The sequence below is a fragment of the Salmo trutta genome, chromosome 27 (assembly GCF_901001165.1).
Source record: "Salmo trutta chromosome 27, fSalTru1.1, whole genome shotgun sequence".
Classification (NCBI taxonomy): Eukaryota; Metazoa; Chordata; class Actinopteri; order Salmoniformes; family Salmonidae; genus Salmo; species Salmo trutta.
The window spans coordinates 39,077,951-39,101,860 of NC_042983.1; the positions used below are offsets into that span (position 1 = coordinate 39,077,951).

General features: G+C 45.1%; 1 protein-coding gene across 1 annotated transcript in view; it reads left to right on the forward strand.

The window, feature by feature from the left end:
* Window positions 1–23,910, forward strand: part of si:dkey-215k6.1 (transmembrane protein 132C) — a 446,622-nt gene that overhangs the window by 380,349 nt on the left and 42,363 nt on the right. Inside the window, exon 5 of the mRNA XM_029717996.1 lies at window positions 17,318–17,461. Within this exon, the coding sequence (XP_029573856.1) occupies window positions 17,318–17,461 (144 nt within the window). The remainder of the gene's footprint in view (window positions 1–17,317; window positions 17,462–23,910) is intronic.

The window sequence follows — 23,910 nt, forward strand, 5'->3', positions numbered from 1 at the left end:
TCCAGTGTGGCTTGGGAGAGAGCTGAGGGCATGCTCGCAGGATGCACTTAATGTGTTTAATGGGTCCGCAGTAAATCGCTGCTAAGTGCCTTTACCAATTCACCCCCCCCCCCCCTCACAGCTGAGTCCAGCGAAAACACAGACACGGCGAAAGGGAAAGAACAGGGGGATGAAAAAGAGAGGAGGAAAGAAAGTGGATGGAAGGAAGAGAGAGAGAAGGAAAACAAAACATTGTGTCGTGTGTCCCATCCGAAGCACAACGTGAAAAAGGGCCTAGCTCTTGGAGAAGATGTTAGAGATACTATAGATACTATAGCTGCCTTGTTAAGCAATAGAGTCCAGGAATACTGTATGGAGGAAGAGGACCGGGTCAAACAGCCTCATATCTCCAGCTTATAGGCACACGCTCCTTATACAGAGATTAAAAGACAACTTTTATCCAAGATCAAATATTAATGCTGTATGTCTCCCTGTGGAAGTCTCAGTTAAACTTTGAAAAGATGTTCACTACAAACATTCCTTCCCTTACAGTAGGGATACATTTGAACATTGTTGAATCCCAACCATAGAGAGGGAAAGTCTCCTCCCAATGAGAAACTAGACAAATATAACAAGGATTTCTAACTAAAGACGATACACAGAAGTGTTTGGGATGCTAGCTCAACGCAACCTCCAGAATTACGACCGCACATGTCGACTTTGGAAACGGACAAATACATCCCGTCACCGTGTTTGGAATGTTCACTCGTCAGAATTATTGTGTTACTTCTAGAACACTAGATGATTAGGTTAACAATCAAGTGTTAGCCCGGTAAGACAGTGTTGTGTTCCAGACCACCTAAAGTGAGACCAATCTAAGACCAAGACCGGAAGGGAGGCCAGACCAAGTCAAGACTGAGACCGGGAGGGGAGAAGGGGACTAGACCGAGTCAAGACTGAGACTGGGAGGGGAGAAGGGGACTAGACCGAGTCAAGACTGAGACTGGGAGGGGAGAAGGGGGCTAGACCGAGTCAAGACTGAGACCGGGAGGGGAGAAGGGGACTAGACCGAGTCAAGACTGAAACCGGGAGGGGAGAAGGGGGCTAGACCGAGTCAAGACTGAGACCGGGAGGGGAGAAGGGGGCTAGACCAAGTCAAGACTGAAACCGGGAGGGGAGAAGGGGGCGAGACCGAGACCGGCAGGGGGACAAGGTGTCTGAGACCGAGTCAAGACCAAGACCAGAAAATTTATATTTTTGTCAAATCACCACCTTAATAGGAGTTAAAAATGTCCATTATTTCTTTGTTCATATTTCAGAACAACATATGGATTCTTCAGACATTCAGAATAGTGAAAAAAATGAATGCTGAGGGAAAAATAGAATAACTCTACAAATTATTACTAACCCAAACACAGTGGGGAACAATGGGCCTTCTACGCCTTCAGAGAAGGACTAAGGATTTATAAAATAATTATTAGAATAATATAATTATAATCATATTATTATTTTCAATGATGTTCTGATTTAATCTCTTCAGTTTGTGTTGGAACCACAGATGAGTGAGTGGAACCACAGATGAATGAGTGGAACCACAGATGAGTGAGTGGAACCACAGATGAATGAGTGGAACCACAGATGAGTGAGTGGAACCACAGATGAAACAGATATTTCACCGTATGTATAAATGTGAAGCATCCGCTTGGCATTTCCTCTCACTACCAAATATGTTAGTGAGAGGAAGCCCAATGGCCGGCAGTGGGAGAAAATGGAACAAGATGGGTTTTGGCCGACATTCTGCACATTTTGTCATCGATGAAACATTTGATCTCTATACAGTTTTCTGTTATCAAAACTAGAATCTGTTACGAACAGAGTGGACTAAGTTCTGTAGACTTTACCCTTTGGCAAGGTTTTTAAAAAATTGCGTTGTTTAGGAGTACTAGCACACGCGCACTTCACAGAGAAGGTGTTCCCTAACAGAAATATGCACATGTATGCTAGAACGGCCAATAGGATCTCACTAGCTCGTGCTTGGCTCTGTCCACCTCCTTGCTGGTTCTGCCCACTATGACTAATTTGTTCTCGTTTGAAATGACAGGCCGTGGTCTGCTTGCTGTTAGCCATCTCTTGTGAAACATTGATGCATTTAAAGTGGAACTGCCAGCATTTTAGTACCAGGAAATCTTATTAAAATCTGTTCATTTACACCCCCAGGAAGAATTTGACTCTTAAAACAAAATTCTGACAAGCGACCACTTAGATATGACAGGACCTGAGTCTACATAGACCTTTATACAAACAAGCCATTTGCAACACAGGCCTGCCATCATTCACTATGAACTGGACTGTGTGTTTACAGGCAGTAGGGCCTGTCATCATTCACTATGAACTGGACTGTGTGTTTACAGGCAGTAGGACCTGTCATCATTCACTATGAACTGGACTGTGTGTTTACAGGCAGTAGGGCCTGTCATCATTCACTATGAACTGGACTGTGTGTTTACAGGCAGTAGGACCTGTCATCATTCACTATGAACTGGACTGTGTGTTTACAGGCAGTAGGACCTGCCATCATTCACTATGAACTGGACTGTGTGTTTACAGGCAGTTGGACCTGTCATCATTCACTATGAACTGGACTGTGTGTTTACAGGCAGTAGGACCTGCCATCATTCACTATGAACTGGACTGTGTGTTTACAGGCAGTTGCAAGTTGCAACAGCGCGACTTTAGATCATTAGAAAGCATTCGCCAGAATCCACAAAATCCACCTGATTGTATTTCTGTAAATATGTAAACACCACAGGAGTCCTCTTCCATTTGGGAACTTTACAGTCCTATTGATCAAACAACCATGAAAAGGTCTGCTCTCTCTCCCTCAGTTATACACATCAACAACAACAAGATCAACAACTAATGCTAGCCAGAGGGGCTATACGGCTTATACCTGCGTATATCCTACATACCCTCCACTATACCACTGGCCCTTTGTGTTTTACGAGAAGTGACCTCTCCTACGTGAGTGTACTGGTATTACGGATGCTGTCCTTTCAGAATCACCAACCTGTCACACACTGAAGGCCTATAGGTTCGCCACTGCGCAAAACAAGTCTATAATAGATATGAAGGCTGTTAAGATATTAATGTTTGAAGAAAGGAGTGTATATAATTGGCCTGGTGAAGTGGTTTTATGCGCTGACTGAATGGACGTTTTTTACTCTGCTGGCCTCGGCTGTTCTCGGGAAGGAATTACGAGTCCTCACTGTCTGAGATCGTGTTAAGACCGAGGACAAATGTATCCGACACCAAGACACTCAATATGTGGTCTGGAGACAGTTCTCGACCACTACAACACTGATGTAAGGTTAGGGTTAAAATAGAAAAAAAAGAAACTGAAAAAAAAACTGTGATTGCACTGCAATTGAACCCAAAATCCCGAGAGTCGCAGCTACTTCTGACCCCATCCACAGTGCCCTTGGTTGTCGCGAGGATGCTACCACGTCATTTCATCATTAGAGTCATCCACTGCGGGTTGAGTTGGGCTAGTTGCGTCATCGAACCTAATTGATGTATTATTAGATGTATTATGTTCCTTTCACTGTTCAATAGCCAATACTGTGCATGTCACCAGCGCACACATTAACATGAAATAGCCTTATGATGTCACTTCTGTTTATGCGAATCAGCTGTTACATAAATTGTACTTCAGTCTCTCTAAATACAACCACAGACGGCCTTGGCCAGGCTCGTAAAACACTTTGTCCATTTGTTTGTCTGTTTTCAAAAACCCCCAGATGAACTGTTTCTACTTGTTACTGCTTGTCCCAGAGGCGGCAAAGTATATGTTGTAAATTATGCTACATTATAACACAATACAATGGCATTGAACAAAATTGGCACTTGGGGTTTGAAACCATTATTTTTCTAACGGGAGGGACAGTGTTGCTCTATGATCCAAGGTTGTGTTTTATTGAAGGATAATTGTTTTCGTTATGAGCTGCCTTGGGTGGAATTATGTGAGACAGTTTAGTCGCAACAATATTCAAATTATCTGTGCTCAATTACTGACATTGTTCTATACATTTTTTTGAATCCTTTTCTGGAAACGGTAGTAAAGCTTTTTTTTGTTGACATTTAGATATGTGGATGACACTTTTACCACCAAATATGCATGGTAAAATACTGTAAATACAGTCAAATAAGTCAATCACAGTAAAAGCAGAAAGTCTGAAATCTTGACTTTTACCAGAGCATTTGTCCTCTTGGCCATGACCTGATTTCCTGCTCTCAGAAACAGCATCTGGTCTATACGTTTCCCCCTGAACCCTATTAGGCCAAAATGGCATGTTATTGGATCGAAGCGTCTATCACCAGAGGAGTGTTAGCCTGAGTGACTTCCAGCTGAAGCACCAATCAGCCAATTAGTCAATTAGCCAGCCATTTGATGAGCTTGCCGTGGCATGTCCCTCAGCCGCACAGGCTTCATCCCAAATGGCATCCTATTCCCTTTATAGTGTGCTAGTATGACACTATATAGGGAACAGGGTGGGATGCATCTCCCAGTCTCCATCTCCCAGTCTCCATCTCCCAGTCTCCATCTCCCATGTCCTCACAGGGAGAGGTTGGAAAGGACTGGCACCCAATGTGGGGCCTTGTGGTGTGTTTCAATCTATTATTGATTGCAATATCCTCCCTTTGTGACCGCTTCATTCTCCTCCGTTGTTACCTGTGCATGGCCTGTTAGCCTTTGAAAATAACTGGACACGTTGGCTCTCATCCACACTGAGAGGGGATTGGCTGCTCACTCGACAGGGAAGCTGTTGTTGAATTTCATTGGCCTTTAGATAAGTGTCTGCCTCAGTGGTAAGAGACGTATGTTTGTAACTGAGCTGAAACTGTAGTGCTGTTAAACAGCAGTGGAAGAGTAACTCTTAACATTGAGCAGCCATTGTACTCAGTCTAACACATTCATCCCTTCAGAACAAGGAATGTGTCTAAGTGCAGGCTAGTCAATATGGATGCCAAGGCAAGTTGGTTAAGTACACTGAAGACTTACATTGAAGCAAAGTTTCAGATAAATGAATTCTGGCTAGTTGGTTAAATAAAATAAATATGCACTGGAGTCCAGTCAGGATTTGGTAGGCAAGTTTTTTTTTTTACTGAAATGACAGCGAGAGGGTGGAGAAGAGAAATACGGAATGACTTTGTGTATTGAGCATTGAAGAAAATGAAAAATGAAAACATGCCCCCTCTGCAGAAAAAAAAGATGGTCTGCTTCCCAAGTGACAGAATTTGTTGAAATTAGTTGCAAACATTCAGTGGAGCGTGGAGAAAGATCAAAACTGTTAGCAGAAATAAGATGCATGGAATTGGTGGCCTGGGGGTGTGTGGCTAGTCATGCAGGGCCAGAATGGAGGAATGCAATCCCCACATTTCAGTGGATGGAGAAGCAGCAGCACGAGCCTGCTGCTTGTGTTAACTCAGCCATGAGTGCAGTACACAGTACACGCTGCAAAGACAGCACTCTCACCAGGTTACATACTGTACTGGAGCAAAACAAAACAGCAGTATTTCGTGTGATGCCAGTCGGGTCTTATTTGCTCTGTTATTGTAGAATGGTAGTTTACAGTTGAGCTGTTTCATTGTCGAATTTGATTTATTTATTTTTATGGGGGGGATTTTTCATTGCTCAGTGACAAGCACACTAGTGACTGCCCAACACACTTGAATCCACAACCGTTTCCTGTGATCAGTGGGAAATCAAACCTCTCTTCCGGGATTGGCTCAATTCCCGTCGATTCAGGAAGTACATTGAAATTCCAATGATTTTCAATTTGGAACATTTGGAATTTGAATTGAAATGTTGTTTAGTTTCTGAATTGACTGCAATTGAAAGGGTATCGACCTCAACCCTACTCTCTTCCTATATGTGGTGAACATTGCATCCGTTGCTGTAAATGGTTCCAATGTTTTTTGTGAATCAGTCTTCATGTGAGGGCTTGGTTCTGGATACGGGGACTAGCCATAGTAAGATCAGTCACATTACAGAAAGCCTCGTCTCGTCCGTCTCCCGACGTGTATCCTTCCACCAGGTGACCATTCACACTGTCCTTATCAGCATCCCCTAACTTTAACCACGGCCCTGCGCTTTTGAAGACAGCAGGAAGCGTTTCATAGCATTTCATTTTGACGGGAAACTTAATAATTCCACCGGACAAGCATGAAATACTCTCTCCTCTCACTCGTCTTTTTTTCCTCCAGGGAAAATCTAAAGGACCCCCCCCCCCTCCGTCGGAAATGTTGAAACACATTAGCAAAATGGTTGTAAAGGGGATTAAGTCATGTGGCGTCAAGGATATTCATTTTCCTAGTTCTCTCCGTGTGCATTTGCAATAGCTGTGCCTCTTCACAGTTTGTGATGATGGGAGGTAAAGGAGCAGGGTATTAACTGAATTTAACACATTAACACAGATTGCACACTGGTCGTCTGCCATGTTAATTGCTTTACTTTCCGTACTTACTTTAACTCGTTTGTAGACTATGGTGTCTTTTTTTGGGGGGGGGGGTGTTTACCGTGCTGAAATAGGTGATATTATTACGACAGCCAAATAAAATGCTATTCATTACAGCAGGAGTTCTTCATTGGGTTTGTTCCTCTGCCTTGTCTCATTCAAGCTGATAATCTGCTTCATTCCTCATCACTGTCATGTATTTAGGTTGTATTTAGGTTGCGTGCTGTTGGTAAATTGTGCCTGTGGTGGGATTACTTGATACATATGAAAGTGTATATCGGAATGAACATCTGTCTTTCTGGGCCCCGGGTCATACTACAGTACAGCATCTTAACAGCCGTGCAAAGATCTGCCTGCCCCCCAAGGTAAAAATGAGAAGAGATGCGCTTTATTATTTTGCTTGTGTCAACACTCACCCTTCTCTCTCCCCGTCTCTTTCTCCATGTCTTGGTCATTGCAGTCTAGGTTCTCCTCCTTTGTCACGCACGCACGCACGCACGCACGCACGCACGCACGCACGCACGCACGCACACACACACACACACACACACACACACACACACACACACACACACACACACACTATTGATCATGCTAGCATATAGGCCCCGATTTCCCTCTTCCGGTGAGAGAATCCCTGCACGCTTCATCTGTGTGTTGACCAATGCTCTGACTCTGAGGAGATTGCTGGGTGGGTGGTAGAAACCAGCTAAAAGGGGAGGCTAGAGCTGAGTGACCGGAGCACAGCAGGAGGCATAGGAGTCTCCTTGTAGGGGGTCAACATCACTGGCAGAGGATGAAAACTGACTGCTTTGATTTGGCACTATGAGCCGGGAGAGAGAGAGGGAGGGGGGAAAGAGAGGGAGGGGAGAGAGTGAGAGAGAGAGAGAGAGAGAGAGAGAGAGAGAGGGGGGGGGGGGGGGGGGGAGAGAGGGTGGAGAGAGGGAGAGAGAGGGGGGGAGAAGGAGAGAGAGAGGGGGGGAGAAGGAGAGAGAGGGGGGGGAGAGCGGGTGAGAGGGGGGGAGAGAGAGCGAGAACCAGAGTGTGTATGTGTGCCTTGCTCATTAGGGAAAGGTCAGAGATATATTAGTGCCAGGGAGTAAAGCACTAGACATCCTCCCTGGTCCTGTCTACTGTCCACCCTCTCACTCTCACTCTCACTCTCTCTCTCTCTCTCTCTCTCTCTCTCTCTCTCTCTCTCTCTCTCTCTCACTCTCTCTCTCTCTCTCTCTCTCTCTCTCACTCTCTCTCTCTCTCTTACTCTTACTCTCTCTCTCTATGTGTGTCTCTCCCTTCTCTCATGCTGTATGTGAGTACAGAGTGTGTGTGCATGTGTGAGAGAGACAGAGATGGTGTGTGTGTGAGTGGCAGAGAGTTCATTGGCAAGTCCTGCTCTCTAATGCCTGCTCATTATTGCCAGCGAGACGGCTGTAGGGGCCAGATGCGTTGAACCCCTCTCCCTGAGCAATTACCATCCTTTTCATAAAGTTAAAATGTCAATTTGGTGTGGCACTGGCACTGTTCTCCTCTCAACCCCCACACCCTGCTCTGCCTTGCTGCCTCCGGTTAGAACTTCACACACACACACACACACACACACACACACACACACACACACACACACACACACACACACACACACACACACACACACTCTGTGTACAGACATGAACACCGTCTCTGTCTCTGTCTTTTTTCTCTCTTTCTCTCTCTCTCTCTCTCTCTCTCTCTCTCTCACACACACACACGCACACACACTCTGTGTACAGACATGAACACCGTCTCTGTCTCTGTCTTTTTTATCTCTCTCTCTCTCTTTCTCTCTCTCTCTCTCTCTCTCTCTCTCTCTCTCTCTCTCTCTCTCTCTCTCTCTCTCTCTCTCTCTCTCTCTCTCTCTCTCTCTCTCTCTCTCTCACACACACATATATCTTTCCCACGGTTCTCAGATTCTGCTTCATGTCGTCTGTAACAGGAAGCTATGATATTGGTCCTTGGGGAAACATTGCACATGAAATATTCATCAGGTAAAATAAATATTGAAATCGTTTTTTTATATATTTTTGTATTTATTTAACCTTTATATAACTAGGCAAGTCAATTAAGAAAAAAATCTTATTTACAATGATGTCCTATTTTATATAGTAGTGGTTGTAAAAAAACAGTGGCTGTTACAGACGTAGGATGCGTTCCAAATGGCACCCTATCCCCTTCATAGTGCCCTACTTTAGACCAGCCAAATGGCACCCTATCCCCTTTATAGTGCCCTACCAAGGCCCGTAGGGCACCGGTCAAAAGAAGTGCACTAAATAGGCAATAGGGTGCCATTTGGTCCCTCGGGATCAGATAATAGCAGTCTAGATCATAGAGCTTCTTCTCACAGACAGGTCTCTGGGGTTAATTAACCCTGGATCTCATCCAGCAGGCTTCTCTGTCTTACGCAGGGGTTTTTATAGACTTTTGGGGACGGAATAGATTAGGCAGAAACCAACCATTAACCAATAGGCAGAAACCAACCATTAACCAATAGGCAGAAACCAACCATGAACCAATAGGCAGAAACCAACCATGAACCAATAGGCAGAAACCAACCATTAACCAATAGGCAGAAACCAACCATGAACCAATAGGTAGAAACCAACCATTAACCAATAGGCAGAAACCAACCATTAACCAATAGGCAGAAACCAACCATGAACCAATAGGCAGAAACCAACCATGAACCAATAGGCAGAAACCAACCATTAACCAATAGGCAGAAACCAACCATTAACCAATAGGCAGAAACCAACCATGAACCAATAGGCAGAAACCAACCATGAACCAATAGGCAGAAACCAACCATGAACCAACCGGTTTTAAGGTTTTAGCTTTTATTTTATTCACACCAAAGAAAGGGCGGCAGGTAGCCTAGCGATTAAGATCGTTGGGCCAGTAAACGGAAAGTCGCTGGTTCTAATCTCTGAGCTGACTAGGTGAGAAATCTGTCAATGTGTCCCTGAGCAAGGCACTTAACCCTAAATGCTCCTTTAAATCGCTCTGGATAAGAACGTCTGCTAAATGACTAAAATGTCAAGTTAAAACAAGTGAAAAAAGTAAAAATGGTGTGCAGGTGAGGTTGGAATGAAAACCACATCACTAATATAAGTACAAAAAAATATGTTTGTTCAATCAGTTCAAAGCATATTAATTGTGTGTGTGTGTGTGTGTGTGTGTGTGTGTGTGTGTGTGTGTGTGTGTGTGTGTGTGTGTGTGTGTGTGTGTGTGTGTGTGTGTGTGTGTGTGTGTGTGTGTGTGTGGTGTGTGTGTGTGTGTGTGTGTGTGTGTGTGTGTGTGCGCGCGTGTGGAGGGGATTACTGGGTAGTTTGGTTCATCAGGCTGACCCCCAGTCTTCATGGAGGAGATTACTGGGTAGTTTGGTTCATCAGGCTGACCCCCAGTCTTCATGGAGGAGATTACTGGGTAGTTTGGTTCATCAGGCTGACCCCCAGTCTTCATGGAGGGGATTACTGGGTAGTTTGGTTCATCAGGCTGACCCCCAGTCTTCATGGAGGAGATTACTGGGTAGTTTGGTTCATCAGGCTGACCCCCAGTCTTCATGGAGGGGATTACTGGGTAGGTTGGTTCATCAGGCTGACCCCCAGGCTACATGGAGGAGATTACTGGGTAGTTTGGTTCATCAGGCTGACCCCCAGTCTTCATGGAGGGGATTACTGGGTAGGTTGGTTCATCAGGCTGACCCCCAGTCTTCATGGAGGGGATTACTGGGTAGTTTGGTTCATCAGGCTGACCCCCAGTCTTCATGGAGGGGATTACTGGGTAGTTTGGTTCATCAGGCTGACCCCCAGTCTTCATGGAGGGGATTACTGGGTAGGTTGGTTCATCAGGCTGACCCCCAGTCTTCATGGAGGGGATTACTGGGTAGTTTGGTTCATCAGGCTGACCCCCAGTCTTCATGGAGGGGATTACTGGGTAGGTTGGTTCATCAGGCTGACCCCCAGTCTTGACTTGATGATGATGTTTTGGCAATGTGAAGATATGAATTCCAGAGTATGGTACCTCTGTATCTGTTAGAGAATTGACTATGTGAGGTGCAGCAGTGGGGAGGGTGAAGGTTATCACAGTATCTGGTGTTAGATAGATGGATTTCAGAATTAACCTGGAAGAATCCATTGAAGGGTTTAGGTAAACTATCTGGGAGGTATGAGTATTTGTAGATGAAAGTTCATAATTGCCGAACATTAATGTGGTAAAGAGACAAGATATTGAGTTTCTTAAAACAAAGGTGCAGATGGAGCCAGGTAATTAGAGGAGGTGACTAGTCTTGCACATGTTTTTTGTATGATGAGTCATTTGTGTAGGTAAGAGGCATACAGCGGCTTGCGAAAGTATTCACCCCCTTCGCATTTTGTCAATTTATTTGCCTTAAAACCTGGAATTAGAATGGATTTTTGGGCGGGTTTGTATCATTTGATTCACACAACATGCCTACCACTTTTAAGATGCAAAATATGTTTTATTATGAAACAAACAAGAAATAAGACAAAAAAACTGAAAACTTGAGCGTGCATAACTATCACCACCCCAAAGTCAATACTTTGTAGAGCCTCCTGTTGCAGTAATTACAGCTGCAAGTCTCTTGGGGTATGTCTCTATAAGCTTGGCACATCTTGCCACTGGGATTTTTGCCCATTCTTCAAGGCAAAACTGCTCCAGCTCCTTCAAGTTGGATGGGTTCCGCTGGTGTACAGCAATCTTTAAGTCATACCAAAGATTCTCAATTGGATTGAGGTCTGGGCTTTGACTAGACCATTCTAAGACATTTATATGTTTCCCCTTAAACCACTCAAGTGTTGCTTTAGCAGTATGCTAAGGGTCATTGTCCTGCTGGAAGGTGAACCTCCGTCCCATCTCTGGAAGACTGAAAAAGGTTTTCCCCAAGAATTTCCCTGTATTTAGCGGCATCCATCATTCCTCCAATTCTGACCAGTTTCCCAGTCCCTGCCGATGAAAAACATCCCCACAGCATGATGCTGCCACGACCATGCTTCACTGTGGGGATGGTGATGAGAGGTGTTGGGTTTGCGCCAGACATTGCGTTTTCTTTGATGGCCAAAAAGCTACATTTTATTCTCATCTGACCAGAGTCAGATGAGATGTTTGGGGAGTCTTCCATATGTTTGGGGAGTCTTCCACATGCCTTTTGGTGAACACCAAACGTGTTTGCTTATTTTTTTCTTTAAGCAATGGCTTTTTTCTGGCCACTCTTCCGTAAAGCCCAGCTCTGTGGAGTGTATGAATTAAAGTGGTCCTATGGACAGATACTCCAATCTCCGCTTTGGAGCATTGCAGCTCCTTCAGGGTTATCTTTGGTCTCTTTGTTGCCTCTCTGATTAATGCCCTCCTTGCCTGGTCTGTGAGTTTTGGTGGGCGGCCCTGTCTTGGCAGGTTTGTTGTGGTGCCATATTCTTTCCATTTTTTAATGATGGATTTAATGGTGCTCCGTGGGATGTTCAAAGTTTCGGATACTTTTTTATAACCCAACCCTGATCTGTACTTCTCCACAACTTTGTCCCTGACCTGTTTGGCGAGCTGGTCTTCATGGTGTCACTTGCTTGGTGGTGCCCCTTGCTTAGTAGTGTTGCAGACTCTGGGGCCTTTCAAAACAGGTGTACATATACTGAGATCATGTGACACTTAGACTTAGATTTTTCCCAGCCACTGTGCTTCTACACCTGCATTGCTTGCTGTTTGGGGTTTTAGGCTGGGTTTCTGTATAGCACTTTGTGACATCAGCTGATGTAAGAAGGGCTTTATAAATACATTTGATTGATTTATTGCACACAGGTGGACTTTATTTAACTAATGATGTGACTTCTGAAGGTAATTGGTTGCACCAGATGTTATTTAGGGGCGTCATAGTAAAGGGGGTGAAAACATATGCTGCACCACTTTTCAGTTTTTATATTTTTTTTGAATTTTTTTAAAGAAGTTATTTTTCTCATTTCACTTCACCAATTTGGACTATTTTGTGTATGTCCATTTAAAAATCCATTTAAATTACAGGTTGTAATGCAACAAAATAGGAAAAATGCCAAGGGGGATGAATACTTTTGCAAGGCACTGTATGTACTGGCCCAGACAATATTACAGTAAATGAGATATGGGTAAATTAAGCTATAGTATAGAGTTAGGAAGCAAGCCTGATGAACCAAACCACTCATCTTTCTGATGATACCAACCGATTTCATCACTTTGCTACAGACAAATCGAATATGATATTTTCAGGATAACATTTCATCAATTAAAACTCAGAGGTATCTAGTGGATGTGAATTGTTTCATTTCATTCCCACCAATTGAGATTCTGGCTTTTACATGTTTTTTGTTATTGTTTTTTTGACAATATTTCTTATTCTTACTAGTGAGTTTTTACATTTAAAGAAATGTTGTTTTATCTGGAACCATTCAGAACATTTGGCAATGCCTGAGTTGGCTTCATTAATAAGCAAATAAAAATGTTGTGTTAAAATCTAATTGATATCATCAGCGAAGAGAAGGGGGAGTATGGTAGAAGACCCAGCAGCAAGGCCATTGATATAGATTAGTATGTTATGGTAGAAGACACAGCAGGCCATTGATATAGATTAGTATGGTATGGTAGAAGACACAGCAGGCCATTGATATAGATTAGTATGGTATGGTAGAAGACCCAGCAGCAAGGCCATTGATATAGATTAGTATGGTATGGTAGAAGACACAGCAGGCCATTGATATAGATTAGTATGTTATGGTAGAAGACACAGCAGCAAGGCCATTGATATAGATTAGTATGTTATGGTAGAAGACACAGCAGCAAGGCCATTGATATAGATTAGTATGGTAGAAGACACAGCAGGTCATTGATATAGATTAGTATGTTATGGTAGAAGACACAGCAGCAAGGCCATTGATATAGATTAGTATGGTATGGTAGAAGACACAGCAGGCCATTGATATAGATTAGTATGTTATAGAAGAAGACCCAGCAGCAAGGCCATTGATATAGATTAGTATGGTATGGTAGAAGACACAGCAGGCCATTGATATAGATTAGTATGTTATAGAAGAAGACCCAGCAGCAAGGCCATTGATATAGATTAGTATGTTATGGTAGAAGACACAGCAGGCCATTGATATAGATTAGTATGGTATGGTAGAAGACCCAGCAGCAAGGCCATTGATATAGATTAGTATGTTATGGTAGAAGACCCAGCAGCAAGGCCATTGATATAGATTAGTATATTATTGTAGAAGACCCAGCAGCAAGGCCATTGATATAGATTAGTATGTTATGGTAGAAGACACAGCAGCAAGGCCATTGATATAGATTAGTATGTTATGGTAGAAGACACAGCAGCAAGGCCATTGATATAGATTAGTATGGTAGAAGACACAGCAGGTCATTGATATAGATTAGTATGTTATGGTAGAAGACCCAGCAGGCCATTGATATAGATTAGTATGGTATGGTAGAAGACACAGCAGCAAGGCCATTGATATAGATTAGTATGGTATGGTAGAAGACACAGCAGGTAATTGATATAGATTAGTATGTTATAGAAGAAGACCCAGCAGCAAGGCCATTGATATAGATTAGTATGGTATGGTAGAAGACCCAGCAGCAAGGCCATTGATATAGATTAGTATGTTATGGTAGAAGACCCAGCAGCAAGGCCATTGATATAGATTAGTATGGTATGGTAGAAGACCCAGCAGCAAGGCCATTGATATAGATTAGTATGGTATTGAAGAAGACCCAGCAGGCCATTGATATAGATTAGTATGGTATGGTAGAAGACCCAGCAGCAAGGCCATTGATATAGATTAGTATGGTATTGAAGAAGACCCAGCAGGCCATTGATATAGATTAGTATGGTATGGTAGAAGACCCAGCAGGCCATTGATTTAGATTAGGAATAACAAAGGTCCAATTATCCAACCCTGTGGGACACCACATGATATCTTGGCTCTGGTCTCTATCATAAACATAACTATATCACCAATTACACATATAATAATGAAAACCGTAATAATACAATTTAGAAAGTAATATTTCATAATCAACTGTGCCAAACGCTTTGGATAAATCTAAAAAGATGCGTATTCATTGTTAATGGCTGTAAAGATTTTATCCATAAGTTACGAAAGAGACATATCTGTGGAATAGTTTTTTATGAAATATATATTAGTGATTTTAACATTTCAACATTCTCTTATACACCAATTTTTCTAGGATTTAAAAAAACATGGTAGTATAGATGTTGGGCGATAATTTCTAAAAGATCTTGGATTCCAAGATTTATCGAGGGGTATAACTTTGGCAATTTTCAAATCTTTAGGAACACTACCAGTTTGCAAAGATTTGGTAAAGATATACGTTAGAGGGTCAGTGAATGAGGAAGACACTGATTTCACCAGAGGCACCAATCTCATCATGACCTGCTGCTGATATCTTTAAGTTACTAATTACCTCCATTACATCATCACCTCCATTACATCATCACCTCCATTACATCATCACCTCCATTACATCATCACCTCCATTACATCAACACCTCCATTACATCAACACCTCCATTACATCAACACCTCCATTACATCATCACCTCCATTACATCATCACCTCCATTACATCAACACCTCCATTACATCAACACCTCCATTACATCAACACCTCCATTACATCATCACCTCCATTACATCATCACCTCCATTACATCATCACCTCCATTACATCATCACCTCCATTACATCAACACATCCATTACATCAACACCTCCATTACATCATCACCTCCATTACATCAACACCTCCATTACATCATCACCTCCATTACATCAACACCTCCATTACATCATCATCTCCATTACATCATCATCTCCATTACATCATCACCTCCATTACATCAACACATCCATTACATCAACACCTCCATTACATCATCACCTCCATTACATCAACACCTCCATTACATCATCACCTCCATTACATCAACACCTCCATTACATCATCATCTCCATTACATCATCATCATCTCCATTACATCATCACCTCCATTACATCAACACCTCCATTACATCATCACCTCCATTACATCAGGAGGATCAAACTGAAGCAGAGAAGGGAAATGTCCCTTAATGTAAACCAAGGGATTTCCATCAGTTTTCTAAATGTTCTGTATACTCTAGATCAAAATAAATGTAGTGACATAAACATGCCAGAGTATGAATTATGTGTACAGATCCTTATTGTTAAACTTCAAGCGTTTATGAAAGACCTGATGTTTGAATAGCTGCCTGTGATTAAAGGAATAGTTCACTCATGTAATACAACACATCACAGCCATATTTTTTGCTCTGTACTTTTTGTGGATTGTATTAACTGTGGACTAATGAAGGAAATACTCAAAATAATGAACTCTCCCTTTAAGGCTGTGATTAAAGGAATAGTTCACTCATGTAATACAACACATCACAGCCTTAACTGTGGACTAATGAAGGAAATACTAAAAATAATGAACTCTCCCTTTAAGGCTGTGATTAAAACCCAAAATACTTTGCTGTTTCCGACTGTGCTTTGCTACTGCATGGGTCACCGTACTGCATCAGATTTGCAACAATTTCATTCTTATCATAGACCAGACAGGTATTTATGTCATGTTTGCCTTCATTTTGCCAGTCTTGAGAAAGAGAGTAATCCATCATTCGCCTCTTTCTAAACACAACCCATCTGTTGTAATGTTCAAAGCTGTTATGATCTCTAGATAAACTTCTATGCACTGTGTTTTGGTCTGTCATATACAACACATAGGCTCTCAGAGCGGTCTTGAAAGCACAGTGGGGCTTCCAGTTGATACCCATTACTGACAAATCGCTGTATGTACTTTGTACACATGGGGAAAAGACCACAATGGACCAATTTGGCTCTGCAATTTGGCTCTGCAATCGGTGGCAACAGTGTGATTTGGGCTGGGCTGGTGGCATCGCCCACTGTCTGGAAAGGAGAGGATCCATTATTCTGCAACCTGTGGCAAATCAAGATTGACAGACCACACGAGCAGTCTCCTTAAGGGCTTGTTATGCCTTGCCATTTATGGAGAAAAAAATGTGTATCAAACGAAATCCGCCTGTCTCTTGATTTTCATAAATGTCTTAATGTAGTCTTTCTGCTCCTCTCTCTCTCTCTCTCTCTCTCTCTTTTCTGCTCCCCTCTCCCCTTCTCTTTCTCTCTCTCTCTCTGCTCCCCTCTCCCCTTCTCTCTCTCTCTCTGCTCCCCTCTCCCCTTCTCTCTCTCTCTCTCTCTCTGCTCCCCTCTCCCCTTCTCTCTCTATCCTCTCCTCCTCATGCTTCCTCTCTCTCTCTCTCTCTCGCTCTCCTCCCTCTGCTCCCTCTCGCGCTCCCTTCTCTCTCTCTCTCTCAATCTGCCTCTCTGGCTGCTCCCCTCTCCCCTGTCTCTCTCTCATCTGCTCCCCCTTCCCCTTTTCTCTTCCTCTCTCTTCAGCCTCTGCTCCCCTCTCCCCTCTCTCTCTCTCTCTCTCGCTGCGCCCCTCTCCCCTTCTCTCTCTATCTCTCTCTCTGCTCCCCCTCCCCTTCTCTCGCTTCTCTCTCTCTGCTCCCCTCTCTCTCTCTATCTCTCTCTCTGCTCCCCTCTCCCCTTCTCTCTTTCTCTCTCTCTCTGCTCCCCTCTCCCCTTCTCTCTCTATCTCTCTCTCTGCTCCCCTCTCCCCTTCTCTCTCTATCTCTCTCTCTGCTCCCCTCTCCCCTTCTCTCTCTATCTCTCTCGTAGGACACAGAGATCGTGAACACGGCCATCCTAACAGGCAGGCGTGTTGCAGTGCCGGTGAAGGTGGTCACTGTGGAGTGGGACGGTACTGTGAGGGAAGTGGACGATACGGTCGGCTGTACGTCCACTGACGAGGACGTGGTCAAGGTACGGTCAAGAACACTTCCCGCTTGCCTAACAACGGTCTGCGACATCATTGCCCGCCTAACCAACACAATAAACAGAACACAGAACTATATTGTTACTTGGATGGTATTCAACTCCACGATGTACAGACGATAGACTGTACCATAACCTCAGTCACGCTATTGATTCGATATCTTTTTCCGGTTTGCGAAACGTAGGATCACTAGTTGGAAGTTAGTAAGGGGACAGGGACAGTGAAGGATGTTAGGCTGTTGAGCAAGCACAGTGATGTCCTCTGCCACATTAATACATTGGCTAAGTTATTTGCATAAACCTTTCCTGTCGAAACACAGATGTCCATGCACTAAAACAGCAACCTGCTGTTTTCAACTCTCTAGAGACAGCAGGAGCGGTAGCGATACTCTCAATGATCGGCTATGAAAAGTCAACTGACATTTACTCCTGAGGTGCTGACCTGTTGCACCCTCGACAACTACTGTGATTATTATTATTTGACCCTGCTGGTCATCTATGAACATTTGAACATCTTGGCCATGTTCTGTTATAATCTCCAACCGGCACAGCCAGAAGAGGACTGGCCACCCCTCATAGCCTGGTTCCTCTCTAGGTTTCTTCCTAGGTTTTGGCCTTTCTAGGGAGTTTTTCCAAGCCACTGTGCTTCTACACCTGCATTGCTTGCTGTTTGGGGTTTTAGGCTGGGTTTCTGTACAGCACTTTGAGATATCAGCTGATGTAAGAAGGGCTATATAAATCAATTTGATTTGATTTGACTAATGTCTGCTAATGCAAGGACACATGGAGCAGAAATACAATCCTACAAAAGAAACTGAGGAAATTAAGGTTGCTCTCAACAAATAGCTCTCAGCTGCTCTGTTGCTAAACAGAGTTTGTCGCTAATTCGTTCTAAATTTCCATAATTAGGCAGTTATTATGTGGAAGCGGTATTCATCTCTTGTTTGTTGAATTAGATAAAGAGAGTTGTAAAGTCAAGACGTAATACAGTCTGTTGTTTTTGGTAAAGGTGCTGGTACTATTCCTCCTGATTATGCACAGCTTAGCACGTTGAGTTACACTATTCGGCGCTAGCGTTCGAAACAGACAAAGTGGCATCTAAAAGATTGACTCCTATTGCCTTGGCCCTGAGCCAAGGGCCAAAACAAAAACATTACTCTGACACATTCAATATCAAGGCAATTTCCTATAACATGGAGCAAGGTGTTGTTTAAATACAATCAATACGCTGGGACCGTGGAACCATGGAACCATGGAACCGTGGAACCATGGAACCGTGGAACCATGGAACAGTGGAACCGCGGGAGCTCATTCCATAGCAGTAATACAAACGACGACCACAGAAAGTGTTATTAACGCCAGGGGCAACTGTTTCAGGCCCTGTCTGTTTCAAATCAGAACGCTCCAGAGTTATGTTATATCTCCAACACTTTGGCAGGAAGTGGATCAGAAGCAGACAAGCAGCTTTGCTGTCACTCTCTAGTGACTGGGAAGGCCCACATGTAAAATCTCCAGCTTGCTCTGTTGACAGCCAATCTGACAGGAATTCCCTTCAGATTAAGCCAATGCACACCTTTAACCTAGATATGACAATAGCTCCCTGAAGCCTTTTCCAGGTAGGCAGAGAAAGTTATTTAAGAAAGTTATTTTGACAGTGTTGTTTGGAAGTCAGATCATCTCACAACTGTAAAAAGGAGTGGAAGCCAGGACTTTCCCCTATGAGCCTATATACGCTAGGCCAATCTGCACAAGGCCGGTGTACCACTGAAACCTGTGCATGGAGACCACCTGGCCTGGGATCAAATAGTATTAGTTTTCTTATGAATACTTTATCTGTACTTGCTTGAGCAAGCCTGGTGGTGCAACGTTCAATAGAATAGTCCCAAACGTTCAAACCCCGCTCATTGGACAGTGCAGGCAGGCTCAATCGAAAGCAGAACCCAGGTCTAATGGGGAATCTAGAGGAGTGGGACCAACTGTTTCCCAGACCTGTGTATCACCAAAATACAGGCCTAGATTGAATCAGATCAAGCGTTAACTGGCGATAGCCGACACCCACATAGCTGGTGTTTCGGCGGTGTTGGAGATGTACCTGCGTTAGAGATGTCAAATCGCTGAGCGGCTGCTTGTGTGGTCATTGTCACAAAGCCACACCCGTCCCATTTGCATTAGAAGTTCAGAACGAGAAAGTCTAGGCTATATATAAGCAATTCCACTTAAATTGAAAATCATTCAAAACAGAAATTAATTTCTATCAGCCTAATCATGGTGTAGATTGCAATACACATTCCAGTGTTCAAACTTGTAACAAGGCTGCATGGGATTTTTTGTAAAAGGCCAGGAAGCGTTTGCTGATTTGACAGCTCCAATGCAGTTACACCTCCCACATCGCCTAAATAAAAACAATGAAACTGCTATGCAGTTGTCGGTTATCACGTGTTAAGGCAGAACCGATTGAATCTACCTGATTCACTTTTCTTTTTCAGTTAACACTGTTTGTGTTTGGGACTTCTGAATGGCAAAGATGAACCTCTAGCGTCACTTGAAAGTAAAAAATGTTGCAATGGTCTTATCATCACTCCATTAGACGTGTCCCTTTATCTTGTGTATCTCCTCCTTGATGACAGCCCCCACCTTAGGAAGAGGGAATTGATATGAGTCTCGTGTGCGTTCTGTGTAGTTGTGTTATTAGGGATGCTATACGTGATGTCCTGATGTTGACACAGCAGTATGTGTAGGTCAGGTTCCAGCAGGGTACAGGAGGGGACAGGAGGAGAGGGGAGGAGACAGGAGTGGACAGGATGGGGCATTGGGAGCCAGGAGGAGACAGCATGGGGCAGGAGGAGACAAAAGGAGACAGGAGGGGAGAGGAGGGGACAGGAGGGGACAGAAGGATACAGAAGGAGACGTGAGGGGAGAAGAGGGGAGAGGACAAGGGACAGCAAGATAGAGGAGGGGAGAAGAGGGTAGAGGGGAAGGGGAGGGGAGAGGAGGGGACAGGAGACAGGAGGAGACAGGAGTGGACAGCAGGGGACAGGAGGAGACAGGAGGGGACAGGAGTGGACAGCAGGGGACAGGAGGAGACAGGAGATAGGAGGGGACAGTAGTGGACAGGAGGAGACAGGAGGAGACAGGAGACAGGAGGGGACAGTAGTGGACAGGAGGAGACAGGAGACAGGAGGGGACAGTAGTGGACAGGAGGAGACAGGAGGAGACAGGAGGGGACAGGAGGGGACAGGAGGAGACAGGAGGGGACAGGAGGAGACAGGAGACAGGAGGGGACAGTAGTGGACAGTAGTGGACAGGAGGAGACAGGAGGAGACAGGAGACAGCAGGGGACAGTAGTGGACAGTAGTGGACAGGAGGAGACAGGAGACAGGAGGGGACAGTAGTGGACAGGAGGAGACAGGAGGAGACAGGAGACAGGAGGGGACAGTAGTGGACAGGAGGAGAGAGGAGTGGACAGGAGGAGACAGGAGACAGGAGGGGACAGTAGTGGACAGGAGGGGACAGGAGTGGACAGGAGGAGACAGAAGACAGGAGGGGACAGTAGTGGACAGGAGGGGACAGGAGGAGACAGAAGGAGACAGAAGGGGACAGTAGTGGACAGGAGGGGACAGGAGGAGACAGAAGGAGACAGAAGGGGACAGTAGTGGACAGGAGGGGACAGGAGGAGACAAGAGGAGACAGTAGTACTTGGGCTCATTACCCACATTATCTGGCGTTGCCACCACACACAAAGAGAGAAGTGCTGATGTTGCATGATAAAGCAAATAAACAGGTTGATGGCTTGATAAAGCAAATACACGTGTTGATGGCTTGATAAAGCAAATACACGTGTTGATGGCTTAATAAAGCAAATACACGTGATGATGGCTTGATAAAGCAAATACACGTGATGATGGCTTGATAAAGCAAATACACGTGTTGATGGCTTGATAAAGCAAATACACGTGATCATGGCTTAATAAAGCAAATACACGTGTTGATGGCTTAATAAAGCAAATACACGTGATGATGGCTTGATAAAGCAAATACACGTGTTGATGGCTTGATAAAGCAAATACACGTGATGATGGCTTGATAAAGCAAATACACGTGATGATGGCTTGATAAAGCAAATACACGTGTTGATGGCTTGATAAAGCAAATACACGTGTTGATGGCTTGATAAAGCAAATACACGTGTTGATGGCTTGATAAAGCAAATACACGTGATGATGGCTTGATACAGCAAATAAACGTGTTGCTGGCTTGATAAAGCAAATACATTTCTCAGTGGCGAAAATCACGCAGGCTTACCATTGAAATCTCCTATTCAACAGTGCCACATTAACTGGCCGCTGCAATAGGGTTAGTGCCATAATTGGCTCGTGTGAAGATTCCTCCCCGTAATGTCGGCGGTAATTGAATTTGACAAAGAAGAAGACAGAAAAGAAAGGGTGGTGTTTGAAGGGGGGAAGAGGTGGGGGGAGTGTTAGAGACACAAAGGGGAAGGGGGGAAGAGGTGGGGGGAGTGTTAGAGACACAAAGGGGAAGGGGGGAAGAGGTGGGGGGAGTGTTAGAGACACAAAGGGGAAGGGGGGAAGAGGTGGGGGGAGTGTTAGAGACACAAAGGGGAAGGGGGGAAGAGGTGGGGGGAGTGTTAGAGACACAAAGGGGAAGGGGGGGAAGAGGTGGGGGGAGTGTTAGAGACACAAAGGGGAAGGGGGGAAGAGGTGGGGGGAGTGTTAGAGACACAAAGGGGAAGGGGGGAAGAGGTGGGGGGTGTTAGAGACACAAAGGGGAAGAGGGGGAAGAGGTGGGGGGAGTGTTAGAGACACAAAGGGGAAGGGGAAAAGAGGTGGGGGGAGTGTTAGAGACACAAAGGGGAAGGGGGGAAGAGGTGGGTTAGAGACACAAAGGGGAAGGGGGGAAGAGGTGGGTTAGAGACACAAAGGGGAAGGGGGGAAGAGGTGGGCTAGAGACACAAAGGGGAAGGGGGGAAGAGGTGGGGGGAGTGTTAGAGACACAAAGGGGAAGGGGGGAAGAGGTGGGGGGAGTGTTAGAGACACAAAGGGGAAGGGGGGAAGAGGTGGGGGGAGTGTTAGAGACACAAAGGGGAAGGGGAAGAGGTGGGCTAGAGACACAAAGGGGAAGGGGGGAAGAGGTGGGCTAGAGACACAAAGGGGAAGGGGGGAAGAGGTGGGGGGAGTGTTAGAGACACAAAGGGGAAGGGGGGAAGAGGTGGGCTAGAGACACAAAGGGGAAGGGGGGAGAGGTGGGCTAGAGACACAAAGGGGAAGGGGGGAAGAGGTGGGGGGAGTGTTAGAGACACAAAGGGGAAGGGGGGAAGAGGTGGGGGGAGTGTTAGAGACACAAAGGGGAAGGGGGGAAGAGGTGGGCTAGAGACACAAAGGGGAAGGGGGGAAGAGGTGGGTTAGAGACACAAAGGGGAAGGGGGGGAAGAGGTGGGTTAGAGACACAAAGGGGAAGGGGGGAAGAGGTGGGCTAGAGACACAAAGGGGAAGGGGGGAAGAGGTGGGCTAGAGACACAAAGGGGAAGGGGGGAAGAGGTGGGTTAGAGACACAAAGGGGAAGGGGGGAAGAGGTGGGCTAGAGACACAAAGGGGAAGGGGGGAAGAGGTGGGCTAGAGACACAAAGGGGAAGGGGGGAAGAGGGTGGGTTAGAGACACAAAGGGGAAGGGGGGAAGAGGTGGGCTAGAGACACAAAGGGGAAGGGGGGAAGAGGTGGGCTAGAGACACAAAGGGGAAGGGGGGAAGAGGTGGGCTAGAGACACAAAGGGGAAGGGGGGGAAGAGGTGGGTTAGAGACACAAAGGGGAAGGGGGGAAGAGGTGGGGGAAGAGGTGGGCTAGAGACACAAAACAAAAAGGATTGAAATTGATATTTTTCTTCCCTTCCTCCCGTGTCATTTAATAAAGAAGGCGCTGAGTTTGACACGTCTCTGGGTTGCCATCTGATTGAGAGTGTCCTTGTGCGGGTAGTGTGTGTGTGTGTGTGGGGGGGGGGGGGGGTGCTTAGATACGACAGAAGGTAAGGGCATGGAGGGAAAGCGAGAAGGATAAAGAGAGGGGAAATAGGGGTTCTAGGTGTACAGGTGCAGCAGAGAGGGCACATGTGGCCGTAGCTAGTGGCCCATGCAGCTCCGTACAGTCAGAACCCCTCCTGATGAGGACAGGATGACCTTACTTCACTGTAACTCAATCAATCCTTAGACGGATTAGAAAGTTACCAGAACCCAGGTGGCTGGCTGGGGCAGAAAGTAAATGAATGGTTAAGTGGATCAGAGACAGATGCGGTACCTGCCCCTCTCTGGCCCACTCGGGTTTAGCTGCTAATAGGCTTATAAATAGAGAAGGCTTGGTCTTCTTCCTGGTTCTGCTTCCTGGGTCTGCTTCCTGGGTCTGCTTCCTGGGTCTGCTTCCTGGTTCTGC